General features: G+C 45.4%; 1 protein-coding gene across 3 annotated transcripts; it reads right to left on the bottom strand.

Annotated features, from left to right (window-relative positions):
- Nucleotides 1-1,622: 1,622 nt before the first annotated feature.
- ZNF34 (zinc finger protein 34) lies at nt 1,623-13,259 on the bottom strand. Of its 3 annotated transcripts, none has more exons than XM_032415546.1 (8): nt 13,193-13,259; nt 12,643-12,822; nt 8,405-8,445; nt 6,800-6,853; nt 6,295-6,377; nt 5,859-6,034; nt 5,312-5,431; nt 1,623-3,507 (listed from the first exon to the last, which is right to left on the bottom strand). In XM_032415546.1, exons 6-8 carry the CDS (start codon nt 5,890-5,892, stop codon nt 2,144-2,146), a joined length of 1,518 nt encoding a protein of 505 aa, XP_032271437.1. In that variant the 5' UTR covers nt 5,893-6,034; nt 6,295-6,377; nt 6,800-6,853; nt 8,405-8,445; nt 12,643-12,822; nt 13,193-13,259; the 3' UTR covers nt 1,623-2,143. The 3 variants fall into 3 exon arrangements, with proteins under 3 accessions (XP_032271437.1, XP_032271435.1, XP_032271436.1); XM_032415544.1 differs by having other exon boundaries at nt 5,859-5,985; XM_032415545.1 differs by lacking the exon at nt 12,643-12,822 and having other exon boundaries at nt 5,859-5,985; nt 13,193-13,237.
- Between the last annotated feature and the right edge of the window lie 554 nt (nt 13,260-13,813).

The following is a 13,813-nucleotide window of genomic DNA, read 5'->3' as shown; positions in this document are numbered from 1 at the left end:
TGTTTCTTACATATTGAAGATGTGTGGTAATCCCATGGTGAGGAAGTCTATTGGCACTATTTTTCCAACAGCTTTTATTCACTTTGTGTCTGTCACATTTTGGTAATACTCTCAATACTTCAAACTTTTTCATTATTATATTTGTTATGGGAATCTGTGATCAGTGATTATGACTTGCTGAAAGCTCAGATGATAGCATTTTTTAGAAATAAAGTGTTTAAGTTAAGGTTTATACAGTTTTCTTAGACATAATGCTATTGCACACTCAGTACACTGTAATGTAAACATAACTTTGCTTCACTGGATATCTGCTGTATCACAGTGACCTGAAACTGAGCACACAGTATATCTGAGGTATGCCTATACTACTCAATGGGGAGAACAGTCTTTTCAAAAAATGTTTTAGGGAAAATTGGATGCAAAAGAAGTTGGACCCTTACCTTATACAATATATAAAAATTAGCTTAAAATAGCCTTTTGTGCATCAAAGGACACAAACGAGAGAGTAGAAAGAATTCACAGAATGAGAGCAAATATTTGCAAATCGTGTATCTGGTAAGAGATTACTATGCAAAATATACAAAGAACTCCTTTACCTCAACACTTAAAAACAAAAACAAAAACAAAAAAACAAAGAACCCAACTCAAAAATGGGCAAAGGATCTGGACAGACATTTTTCTGAAGAAGACATACAGATGGTCAATAAGTGCCTGAAAAGCTGTTCAACATCATTAGTCATCAGGGAAATGCAAACCAAAACCACAATGAGATACCACTTCACACCCATTAAAATGGACATTATTTTTTTAAAAATGGGAAATAACAAGTGTTGGCAAGGAAATCAGAACCCTCTATTCATTGCTGGTGGGGATGTAAAATGGTACAGCCACTGTGGAAGTTTGGCTGTTCCTCAAAAAGTTAAACATAGAGTTACCATATGACCCAGCAATTTCACTCCCAGAAGTACACCCAGAAGTACTGAAAGTAAGGATCCAAGGGACGCCTGGGTGGCTCAGTTGGTTAAACACCCAACTGTTGATTTCAGCTCAGATCATGATCCTGGGGTCGTGAGATTGAGCCCCACATCGGACTCTGTGCTGGATGTGGAGCCTGCTTAAGATTCTCTCTCTCCCTCTCCCTCTGCCACTAGGTCCCCAGCCACTGCTCATGCACTCTCTCTCCCACCACCCCAAAAAGGATCCAAAAAGCTACTTGCACACCCACTCACAGCAGCAGTATGCGCAACAGCCAAAAAGCAGAAAACCAAGTGTCCATCAACAGATGAGTGGATAAACAAAACATGGTATCTACAAACAAGGTCATTTCTTTCAGCCATAAAAAAGAATGACATTCTGATACAGGCTACAAAATGGACGAACTTTGAGAACATTATGCAAAGTGAAATAAGTCAGCTATAAAGGGCAAATATTGTATTATTCCACTTATGAGAAAACTAGAATAGGCAAATTCATAGACAGAAAATAGAACAGCGATTGTCAGCGGATGTGAGACAAAGGGGAAAAGGAGAGTTATTGTTTAATGGGTACAGATTTTCTGTTTCAGATAATAAAATAGTGGTGATGGTTATACAACACTGTAAATGTATTTAATGCCACTGAACTATACACCTAAAAATGGTTAAAATAGTAAATTTTGTTATGTATATTTTACCACAATAAAAATGGCAATTATCAACTCTATTATAAAGACACACAAAAAAGTATGACTGTTAATTTTTTAAATTTACAATATGTAAAGATATGTAAATATGTAGAATTCTTTCCAGTGTGAGTTTTCTAGGATTGAGGAAATAGCAAAGCCAAGAGAATCTACGTCCTGCAATGACAAGCACACAGTATTTTCTTTTTAAAATGCTCTTAACTATGTGTGAAAGGAAGCATATATTAAATCAGCAGTGATGGATTCTTTTTCTAAGTAGGGGAGAACTACCTTTTGCTTACCTTTCTCAATTTCTCCAAAATGAACATGCACTGCTTTTGGTTTAAGAAAAGGGTTTTGTTTGTTTGTTTTTAATTAGAAATGCCCTTCATCTGTAACAACACTGTGTGGACAATAAATAAAGGGGTGGGGTAGGTCATAAGGAGGAATTGCACAGCGGAACTCATGGGCCCTTCTCCACGGTCACCTCGAGAAGTCTTCCCGGAGGTGAATCCTCTGATGCTGGCACATGTTGGAACTGTGCCGGAAGGCCTTCCCACACTTGCTACACTTGTAGGGCTTCTCTCCAGTGTGGATCCTCCGGTGCTGGATCAGATAAGTACCCTGGCTAAAGGCTTTCTTGCAATCGCTGCATTTGTAAGGCTTCTCTCCATGGTGCGACCTTTGGTGGTGGATGAGTCTGGAACTGTTGTGGAAGGCTTTCCCACACTCACTACACTTGTACGGCTTCTCTCCTGTGTGGATCCTCTGATGCTGGATAAGGTGTGTGCTCTGGCTGAAGACTTTGCCACAGTCATTACATTCATAGGGCTTTTCTCCAGTGTGGCTTCTCTGATGTTCAACAAGTTTGGTTTTTTGGATGAAGGCTTTCTCACATTCATTACATTTATAGGGCTTCTCCCCAGTGTGAATTCTTTGATGTTGGATAAGGTTAGAACTTTGGGTAAAGCCTTTGCCACATTCTTTACACTCAAATGGCTTCTCCCCAGTGTGGGTCCGACGATGTCGGATAAGGATTGAGCCGTCACTGAAGGCTTTCCCACAGTCGTTGCACTTATAGGGTTTCTCTCCAGTGTGAATTCTCTGGTGATAAATAAGGGACGAATAGGCGCTGAAGTGTTTCCCACAATCACCACACTTATAGGGCTTCTCCCCGGTGTGAATCCTCTGATGTTTCATGAGGTTGGGCCTCTGGTTGAATGTCTTCCCACACTCACCGCATCGGTAGGGGATCTCCCCTGAGTGCATCCTTCGGTGATTGATGAACTCGCAGCTCTGGCTGAAGGCTTTCCCACACTCGTCACACTTGTAGGGCTTCTCTTCACTATGAAGCCGCTGGTGTTTGACAAGGTTAGCACTGTACCTGAAGGCTTTCCCACAGTAACCACAATAATGCAATTTTTTCCCAAGAGGAATTTTCTGATCGTCTTTAACAACTAAATTTGCACTGAAGAATTCCCCCGAATCATGGACTATATTTGTCTTTTTTGACCTGTGTACTCGCTTATGGTTATTAAGGTATGATCTCTGTTCGAAACTCTGTTCACATATATCGCATTTGTGAGGTCTCTGATCAGAGACAGGGCTTGACCAAAACCTGAGGCTTCCCCCAGACCCCTGGACACTATCCTCATTGGTCAATGTGACTGGCCTCAGGCCTCTCTGCTCCACAAGCTTGTCCAGGCTCTCCTCTGGCTCCCAGACACATGCATGGGTCTCTCCAGGATCAGGTCCCTGGGGAACAGCCCTCTGGAGTTGATCCAGTTCTTCCCCATCAAGCATCTCCCTTGAAGACAACTCCTTGTACTCAGTCCTGGTCCCATGACCTGAAACAACGAACACAACATCTTAGGACCACCTGTTCTGACCTGAGAAGGAAAATATGGAGATGCTGCTGACTACCTGTACAGTACCAATTCCATCATCTCCTAAGTCACAACGCCTTACAGAGATGAGAGCCTGCAGCTCAGAGGCTTAAAGACCTCACCCAAGGCTGCAATCTTGCAGCAGTGCAAGTATTTCAACCCAGGCCTGACCAATTCTTCCTGCCTGCCTTCTGCCTAAGTGGGACTGTAGAATGCCAGTCCTCACTAGAAAAGGAAAGAAGACAGAAGCTTTGTACCACCATGGAGACCAGAGGGGCTCTGCCCTGAAAGTCACGGAGGACATCTGACAGACAAAAAAATGAGCCTAAGGCCACCTAACAATAGCTAATCCACCCTAAAATCCATGGTAGGAAAATCAGTTGCCTCCTCAGGACAGCAGAGGGCCAACGTTGTGCCAACCATGGACAGAAGGGCACACCGTGACCCTCAGCTCTCCCTAGCAGGCTGAACCCATTCTTTGGGCTTTTATCAGAGGCCTGAGAGGCAACCCAGTTAGCCACCAGCCCCTTGAACTCAAGATGCCATACAGAATGCTTCCTGATACCCTTGAGCCTCCATTCCTTACTTCTTGCCTAGACATGCACACATCAACTCCACTTGCAGAAACACACCACCAGAAATGCATTCTCTGTGAGGAAGAGAAACAGTCACAACAATCCCAAAATGGGGACAACCAAGTATTAACAAGAATGGAAAATAATTTGTGGTATATTCATATGATAGAACACTGTACGGCAATGGAATAGAACATACTTTATACAACATGGCAGCCCTCACAACATTCAGATGCCCCAAATGAGACCAGACACAGAGCTAAGAGGCAGAGTGGCCTCCAGAAGTCAGAGACAAGGACCCTGTGAGGAGCAGTGGGAAATGACAGAGGAGGCCCAGTGGGTTCCGAGGGAACTAGAAATGTTCTGCATTTTGATTTGGAAGATGGTTTTTATAAAAACTCACTGAGTTATAAACTTAGGATTTATCCTGGTTCTGTAAGTATTGATATCTGAATAAACAAATTTACAAAAGAGAAATTCAAGTCCTTTAACCAGTAGATGCTTCTTAGGACATTATCAAGACGTGCAAAATAATACTTATGGGAGTTATCCATAGCAATGAAACTAGACAGCACCCTTCCCACTGGCACTTCCAGCAAAAGTGGTGACTGAGACTCATGTGTATAAAAATGGACACTCACTGAGTGAAAAAGGAGATGAGGAGATGACAGCAGTACACATGGGATCGCTGCATTCCTGTCAAGAAGTGACCTTCGTATATGGGTGTAGAACAGAGAGCACTAGAAAGGGGATAGCAGGCACACGACAGAACACACTGGTATGTGGGTGATGAGATATTCTTTCTTGTAACGGTCTATAATTGTCAAGTGGATAATTCAGAAAAGGAGAATGAAGCAATGGTCTCTATCACCATGGCCCCATCTGACCTTCCTCACAGGGCATGAGCTCTGAAGGGCAAGGCTCCATGGGGTCCTGGGGGTCCAGCCTTCCCTCTTCTCCTCTGCCAACAATGCCCCCTCTCACCCTCCTAGAAGATTCAGCTCAAGAATCACCACACTGAGGCACCCGGGCTGATGGAGGTGACCTGGACTTCAGCACAGGCTACTCCCAGGGTTGTCATGCTGCTCCTGATATACCTTGTTCTAAATGCCTGAGTCATTAACCACACATCTTGGATCCTGACAAATGCTTATTCAGCAACTGTTAGGGAAGTGGCCCCCCTCACGCACCTGAGATACTGACTCTCAGTCGCTCTTTCCCCTTGGCGCCCTGTGCATCCAGGACCCACGGCTCATCCCCTTGCTCCAACTGTGTGATCACCCCAGGCTTGGGACCTGCAGGTCCAGCTCCTGGGAAGAAAACGGGGCCTAGGGTTGGTGCCAAGGATGCAGGGCTGCACTGAGTGGATTCTCATCTGGGACTGTGGTGGGAAGCAGAACCACAGGCAAAGTGGGGTGATGGGAAGTCTGGACACTCTGGAGGGTTGGGGATGGTCGTGAAGATGAGATCTGAGCGCAGGGAACAAAAGCCCAGGGGGCTCTCTCCACCTGGAGGTACGCAATCCCTCTGGAGAGGGGTCTGTCTTGGGCCTGGGGCAGGGAGGCCATCTTATCTGGGAGCTCAGAGGAGAAAATCACTGAGCCAGCCCCACTTGGCCCCTCCTCTGTATAGACCAGGACTGCCTAGGACCACAGGGTGAAGCCCCCAGCCCAGCCCCTGCTGAACCATCAGTCCCCAGGGCTGTTCCCTGACCAGCATCCTAGTGAGGGGCCTTACCCAGGGAGACCAGATTCCTGTAGGTCTCCAGCATCACGTCCCTGTAGAGGCCCCTCTGAGCAGGGCCCAGACGGCCCCACTCGTCCCGGGAGAATAGCACGGCCACGTCCTCAAAGGTCACCTCAGCCTGGAATGACAGGGGCTGCTGCAGGCCCAGGTGTGGCTCAGGGTGGGCCCTGGGGGTGGGAGCAGCAGAACATACCAGGAGTAGTAGCACAGGGGTGACTGCAGGCATGATCCCCCAGTACGGCCCAGGGGAGTGGCCTGAGCCTCTGGTCATGAAGCCAGTAACTCCAGAAGGCTGGGGGAGTCCCAGGGTCACCCGTCCTCTGCTCAATACCCCAGACCAAGATGCCTGACAGTGTCTACTAAGGCAGAGCAGGCAGGGAAGCCCTATGTTGAGATTTCAGACCTCTCAGGGAAAATGGATGCTCACCTGGGGCAGGGCAGACAGGTGCAAAGCCGCCATCACCTGGTACCCTGGGCTTCCCAGGGGAGGAATCAGCAGTCACACTGGTGCTGAGGGAAGAGAGAGGAACACATGGAGGCCCAGGCTGGCCCCTCCTATGGGCAACTTCAGGGCCACACTCATCCCCATCGGGGCACAGCTGGTCTCCCGGGCAGACACCGCTCCCTGCCTGGGGCTGCCCTGCCCTACTCTGCCTCACTGCAGGCACAGGTGCACAGCTTTTCAGGTCATCTGTTCCCCTCAACCTGACACACCAAGCTGTCTCATTCAGGAGAAAGATGGCGATACTCATTCACTTTATATGAAAGAATAAAGACAACTTGTTAAGTGTTGAGGAGAAAGAGAAGCAAAAAAAAAAAAAAATCAACAAAAGGTACAGAACAAAGTCAAAGTACAGATGGTAAAATATACAACACTATAGAAACAAGTTCAGTAGCTGAGTAATAGTAAGAAATAAAAGGATTAGACTCACCTACTAGAAGCACAAGATTCTCTGATAGATACACACAAAATGCACCTGCATAACCTAAAATAAAGTAACACAGAAAGGCTGAATATAAGCTAGACCACACAAACACTAATTAAAATAAATAGTAGCTATATACCTTTTCTTTTTCTTTTTTAAAGATTTAATTTATTCAGTTAAGAGACAGAAAGAGAGAGCACATGCATGCAAGAGCAGGGGGAGGGGCAGAGGGAGAGAGAAGCAGACTCCCCACTAAGCAGGAAGCCAGACGTGGGCTCAATCTCAGGACCCCAGGATCATGACTTGAGCTGAAGGCAGAGGCTTAACCGACTGAGCCACCCAGGCGCCCCTACATTTTCTTTACCTTTAACGCTCTTTATTGAAATATGACATTTATGCAGAAGAGTCGACAAATCCTGAACACACAGCTCAAGGGGCAGTCACAAAGGGCCCGTGCCCACAGAACCAGCACCCACGTCAGCCCTCCTGCCCCTGCAGGCTCTACTTCCTTCCTGAACTCCCGAAGGTGAGCCTCCATCCTGACTTCCACCAGTGGTGCTTCTGGTGAACTTTATCAAAGCAACTATGCTGTCTACACTCCTCTGGCTTCTTCCCTTCATCGTGATGCTTCTGAGCTTAATATGCATTGCTATGTGTGGTTTAGCAGTATGTATACCAATCAAAACAGAACAGAAAGTTAAAATCATTAATACGAACAAAAATGAGTAATACATATTAATAAAAGGAAAATCCACCCAGAAGCTGTAATTACAGACAAGTGTGTATCTACCAAGAAACTCAAAATGTAGAAAGCCAATGCTAAGTGAAGTAGCAAAGAGCAACTGGCAAACCTCCCCTGGAATGAGAGATTTCAACACACCTCCCTCAGAAACAAGTGGAACAAGTAGAGAATAGTTACTTGAAACATAGAGAATACACATTTTTCCAGATATATATTTAAAACTATTAGAAAACACCACAAACCATGCCAACAACAGAAGTTTCAACAAATTCCAAAGACTAGTAACATTTAGCAAAACATTCTCTGACCACTGTTGTTATACTGGAAATATATGATAAAAAAGTACCACCTCAGGGGAGCCTGGGGGGCTCAGTCGGTGAAGCGTCTGCCTTCGGCTCAGGTCATGATCTCAGGGTCCTGGAATGGAGCCCCAAGTCAGGCTCCTTGCTCAGCGGGAATTCTGCTTCTCCCTCTCCCTCTGCCCTTCCCCCCACTCATGCATGCTCTCTCTAAAATAAATAAATAAAATCTTTAAAAAAAATAATAAAAAGTACCCCCTCCAAGAAAAACACAGAAATGGAAACAGAGGCTACCTAAGGAAAAATGTGCCTTCTTAGTGCCCTTATTTTAGCACAAGAGAGACTGAAATAAATGATCTAAACATTCAATAAGAAATTAGACACAGAGTAAGAAAAGTGATTCAAGAAAAAATGGAGGAAAATAAAGAATACTTGATTTAAAGAAACAGAACATAATCTCAACACTGCTAATAAAACACACAAACATCTGGCAAGTCCAATGGGGGGTGGGCAGAAAAGAGATGGAAAAAGAAATATTAAGAACAAAAAAGGGAACATAATTCTACATACCATACATGCAGCAACAGTTTATCAGAGTGTGGTCCAAGACCCTGGGGACAAAATGATAAAACTTTATTGAAGGACATCAAGAAGACCTATGGAAAAACAGTGTTCATAAATAGGAAAACTCAGTATCATAAAAATTTCAATTCTCGGGACACCTGGGTGGCTCGGTCGTTAAGCATCTGCCTTCAGCTCAGGTCATGATCCCAGGGTCCTGGGATCGAGTCCCGCATCCAGCTTCTTGCTCGGCGAGGTGCCTGCTTCTCCCTCTGCCTACTGCTCCCCCTGCTTGTGCGCTCGATCTCTCTCTCTCTCTCTCTCACTTGCAAATAAATAATAAAATCTTAAAAAAAAAAAGTCAATTCTCCCCAAATAAATCTATTAATTCTGTACAATCAAAATTACAACAGGACATAACAGGAAATCTGAACAAAATGACTCAGTATCATAATAATGATCCAAGATTAACTAAGGCAATGCCAAAAAAGAACTAAGGTAGGCAGAGGCACGCCCTACCACGCAGCAAGACTTACTGTAAGGCTACGTTAACGAAAGTGAGATTGGAGCATAGTAAAGAAAGTAAGGAACATCCAGATCCGTGTATATGCTAATGACATAATGGCACGCTATTCAAAATGGTACCAACACAACGGATTTTCTATAGGAAAGTAAAATTCAATCGCTGCCTTCTATGGCACACAAAAATATATTTTAAGCACACTGAAGACCTAAGTGTTTAAAATAAAATTTATAGCTGTTATAAGAAAATAATATGCAAAATACAGTACATCAAGGAAAAAATTGTTTAATTTTACTCCAAAAATTTCTGTACAAGACACCACAATATTAAAAGACAAGCTGCAGAGTGAACATATTTGTAAAAATACTTAATACATAAAAAAAGATACACAAAATATGTTTTAAAGTGCACCAAAAAAGACCATTTATTTGAAAAATGAACACAGGATGACTTGGGAAATCAGGTAATGAAATCAAAGAGGGACACCTGGGTGGCTCAGTCAGTTAAGCGTCTGCCTTCAGCTCAGGTCATGATCTCAGGGTCCTGGGACTGAGTCCTGCATCAGGCTCCGTGCTCAGCGGGGAGTCTGCTTCTCCCTCTGGCCTCCCCCCTCATGCTCTCTCTCTCTCTCAAATAAGTAAAATCTTTTTAAAAAATCTGAAAAGATCTTCAACATCATTGAGAATTAAGGAAATGCAAATTCAAGACTTCTCTCCCCATAGACTGGGGAAAACATAAAATGCTTCACAATAGCAAATGTTGAGGACATAAGGGAAAATAGAGATTCTCAGAGTCCTATAATGAAACTAGTACAGTCACTCTGGAAACCCATCTGGCACCACCTGGCAGAACTTTAACCCTGCAAATTCAGTCAGGACACCTAATTCTAGGTATGTGCCCTACAGAAACTCTTGCTAATGAACACAAGAAAATACACCAGAATGTTACCATGTACCTGTGTATAAGAAAAAAAGGGAAACAACCTCAATATCCATCATCAGGGAACAGTCAAGGTCACAGTGGTCGGAAGAAATGAACCACATCAATGTCAGAGGCAGCGCAAAGCTTTAAGGCCGAGTGAAACGGTTAAGTGTAAAATATCAATAGTATATTATGTATGTAGATTTTAAAACACTAGTAGGTGTGTAGAGGTGTAAGAAAATGTGCTGACAGCAAAATAACAACAGAGTGAAAAGGCACCTGAGGAATGGGAGAAAATATGTGCAAACCATGTATCTGATTAGAAATTCAGATCTAAAATATATAAAGACCTGGGCACCTGGGTGGCTCAGATGGTTAAGCGTCTGCCTTCAGCTCAGGTCATGATCCCAGAGTCCTGGGATCGAGTCCCGCATCAGGCTCCCTGCTCCTTGGGAGCCTGCTTCTCCCCCTGCCTCTCTCTGTCTCTGTCTGTCATGAATAAATAAATAAAAATCTTTAAAAAAAAAAAAAAGAAGTGGCTCTTTAAAAGGTCCACCTCTATTTTAAAAAATAAATAAATAAATAAAATAAAATAAAATAAAATAAAATATATAAAGACCTCACACAACTCGAGAAAAAAAAAAAAAAAAACCCAAAACCCAATGGGTTTAAAATGGGCAAAGAACCTAAATTTCTCCATAAAAGACATACAAATGACTAACAGGTAAGTGAAAAGGTGCTCAACCTAACTAGAGAACTGCAAATAAAAACCACAATGAGCTATCACCTCACGCCTGTCAGAACGAGAATTATCAAAAAGCAAAAGGTAAGTGTTGGCAAGGATGTGGAGAAAAGGGAACCCTTGTGCACTGCTGGTGGGAATGCACTGTGGAAAAGTGTGGAGGTGCCTCAAAACGTTGAAAATAGAACCAAAAAAGACCATTTATTTAGGTCGTTGTTGGCGTGGTTTGTGGTGTTTTCTAATAGTTTTGAATATATATCTGGAAAAATGTGTATTCTCTATGTTTCAAGTAATTACATGATCCAGTAATCCCACTTCTGGTTATACTATGCAAAGGAAATGAAATCACTGCCTCAAAGAGAGACCAGCACTCCCATGCTCATTGCAGCATTATTCACAATAGACAAGATGTGGAAACAACCTAAGTGTCCAACGATAGATGAATGGATATAGAATGTGGTATATACACACAATGGAATACTACTCAGCCATGAAGAACGAGATCTTGCCATTTGCTACAACATGGATGAACCTGGAGGACATTATGCTAGGTGAAATAAACCAGACACAGAAAGACAAATACTACATGATTTCACTGATATGTGGTATCCAAGAGAGTCCAAATCATAGAAGCAGAAAGTGGAATGGTTGGCTGCCAAGTTTTGAGGGTTGGGGAAAATGGAAAGAGGTCGGTCAGAGTACAAACTTTCGGGTATGCAAGATGAAAGTTGTGGAGATCTACAGTACAGCACTGCGACTACAGTCAACAATACTGTATTGTAACTTTGAAATTTCCTAAGAGGATAGATCTTAAATATCCTCACCACAAAGAAAACAAAAAAAGAAAATGGTACCTATGTGAGATGATGACCATGCTAATTAGATTGAATGTGATTATTTCACAATGAACACATATACCGTAAGTGTACACCTAAAATTTATAGAATTCCTGTTTATCAATTACACCTCAATAAAAATAAACAAACAAAAATGCTGTTGTTCAAAATAAGGGTTGCTTAGGGAAGCAAATGAGACTGGTGAGCTTGCATCTAAGAGCAATTCTGTTTCAACAGCTTTCTTTAAAAAAGTTGAGGGGGGTGCCTGGCTGGTTCAGTCAGTAGAGCATGTGAGTGTTCATCTCAGAGTGGTGAGTTCAAGCCCCACGTTGGCCATAGAGATTACATATATGCTTTTGTTTTGCTTTTTTTAAAGATTTTATTTATTTATTTGAGAGACAGAGAGAGAGCTAGAGAGCACAAGTGGGGTAGAAGCCTGACGCAGGGCCCAATCCCTGGACTCGGGGATCATGACCTGAGCCAAAGGCAGACGCCCAACCGACTGAGCCACCCAGGCGCCCCTGTTTTTGTTTTGTTTTTAACTACAATCCTTTCTTTCTCTATGGTTTTATTTATTTATTTGAGAGACAGAGAGCACGCAGGAGCAGGGTGAAGGGGCAGAGGGAGAGGGAGAAGCAGGCTCCCGGCTGAGCAGGGAGCCCGACCTGGGACGCGATCTCAGAAACCTGAGATCATGACCCTAACCTAAGGCAGACGCTCAACCAACTGAGCCACCCAGGCACGCCTTAACTACAATCTTTAAATACATCCGGCAAACCCAGTCACTAGTGTTTGGTAATCCATTCTCTGTACTTTAAAGTTTTCTCTAAAAGTTTTTTTTTTTTTTTTTTTAACGTATTTTCAAAACAAAGACACGGTGCATTTTTTATTTAAAAAGTCTTCAGTGTCAGACCTTGAATAAAGGCCTCTAAAGAAGAAAAACAAAAATTTGGCTGCTGAGAGAAAGGCCTTGGAGCATCAGAAGCAAAAAAGGGTGGGAAAGCAGGAAGGTACATGCAGTGGGACAGGCATTTTGGGAATTGCTAAAGGCAAGAGGAAGCACAGAAACTGCAGGGGGCACGGGATGGGGGGCGGTAAATGGGGAAGACGATTAATGTAAGAGTTGACAAGAAAGTGTGTTTAGGCATTAACTGCTCCAAGCTAGAGACCAGGTGAGGGGGGAATGGGGCGGGGTGGAGGGCTGGGGCGGAGTGGGGAGTACAACCTGGACCCAGAAGCGAGGGAAAAGCCCGGCTCATGCTGGGGGCTGCGGTGGCGGGCTGAGTTTGGAGAGCTGGTGACCGTCTGCCGGGTGGAGAGGCGCCGGGAAGGGAAAGGGCCTCGAGTCACCAGGCCTTGAGGGTCCCGGGCACCCCGGGACGCAGAAGCAGTCCCTTGGGACGACCTGGGAAGAGAATCCGGTGGGGAGACCCCGGGGTTCCCCGAGGCATCGGACCCGGGAGGAAGACTCTCGGGCGGGGCCGGGGCCCGGCAAGGAACAACCCCGGGCCGGAGTAGGCGGACAGCGGACGCCGGGCTGGGGAGGGCACCAGTTGGGGCTTGGGGCCCATCGGAAACCACGAAGCGGGGACAGGGCTTTTCGAGGGGGCTCCGAGAGTGGAGACGGGGCCCGCCCGACAGACGCCGGGGCGAGAGATATTGTCGAGCGCGGGGCGGGCCCCGGACGGAGCATCTCGGCGGTTACAGGGAAGGGCCGGTGCCCCGCGCCCGGGAGACCTCGCGGTCACCACCGCCCCCGCCCGGCCCACACTCACCTCAGCGCCGCAGAAGAGCCGCCGCTGGGCCAGGCCCCGCTAGCCCCACCCGCCGCGCCAATCGAAACCAACCGGAAGTGACGCCCTCACCCCGCGTCCTAACCGGAGGCACCCTCTGGCCGCCCTAGGAAAGGACTTCATGTCTCGGTAGCCAGCCTCCTTGAGGAATGGGACACGCAGTGTCGCAAGTCGGGTGTGCTGCCACTAGGTGGCAGTCTGGAACCACAACCCCGAAGCTACAGACGGAGGCGGGGTGAGCAGCTTTTTCAGTGGAAACCTCGCTCTAGTGAGCCGCTGAAGGCACTGCAGCCAAAGAAGTATCAGTCCCTTTAGAGTTGGGTAGAGAAGCCATGGGATAACCAGGAAAGAGGTCGCTTACTGGTCACTTTGTTTTAGCACACCGAACCCAGCCCCAGCTGGAGCAGGGTCCACTCTAGGGGGTAGGGCTTCCTTGGGTGCCTGCCACTGGAGCAAACCCTCCCTGATGGCCAGGTCATCTTCGTCCAGAGAACCAAGCCCAGCCCCTCCTATTTTCTCCACCACACCTAGGCTGTGGTGGGTGGTCAAGTGCAGACCAGAATGGCAAGGTTCACACTAGAGACAAGTGTGGACCCTGACAGC

This window comes from Phoca vitulina, unplaced genomic scaffold (assembly GCF_004348235.1).
Source record: "Phoca vitulina isolate PV1807 unplaced genomic scaffold, GSC_HSeal_1.0 scaffold18, whole genome shotgun sequence".
NCBI classification, from domain to species: Eukaryota; Metazoa; Chordata; class Mammalia; order Carnivora; family Phocidae; genus Phoca; species Phoca vitulina.
This window is presented reverse-complemented; position numbering and strand designations above follow the sequence as displayed.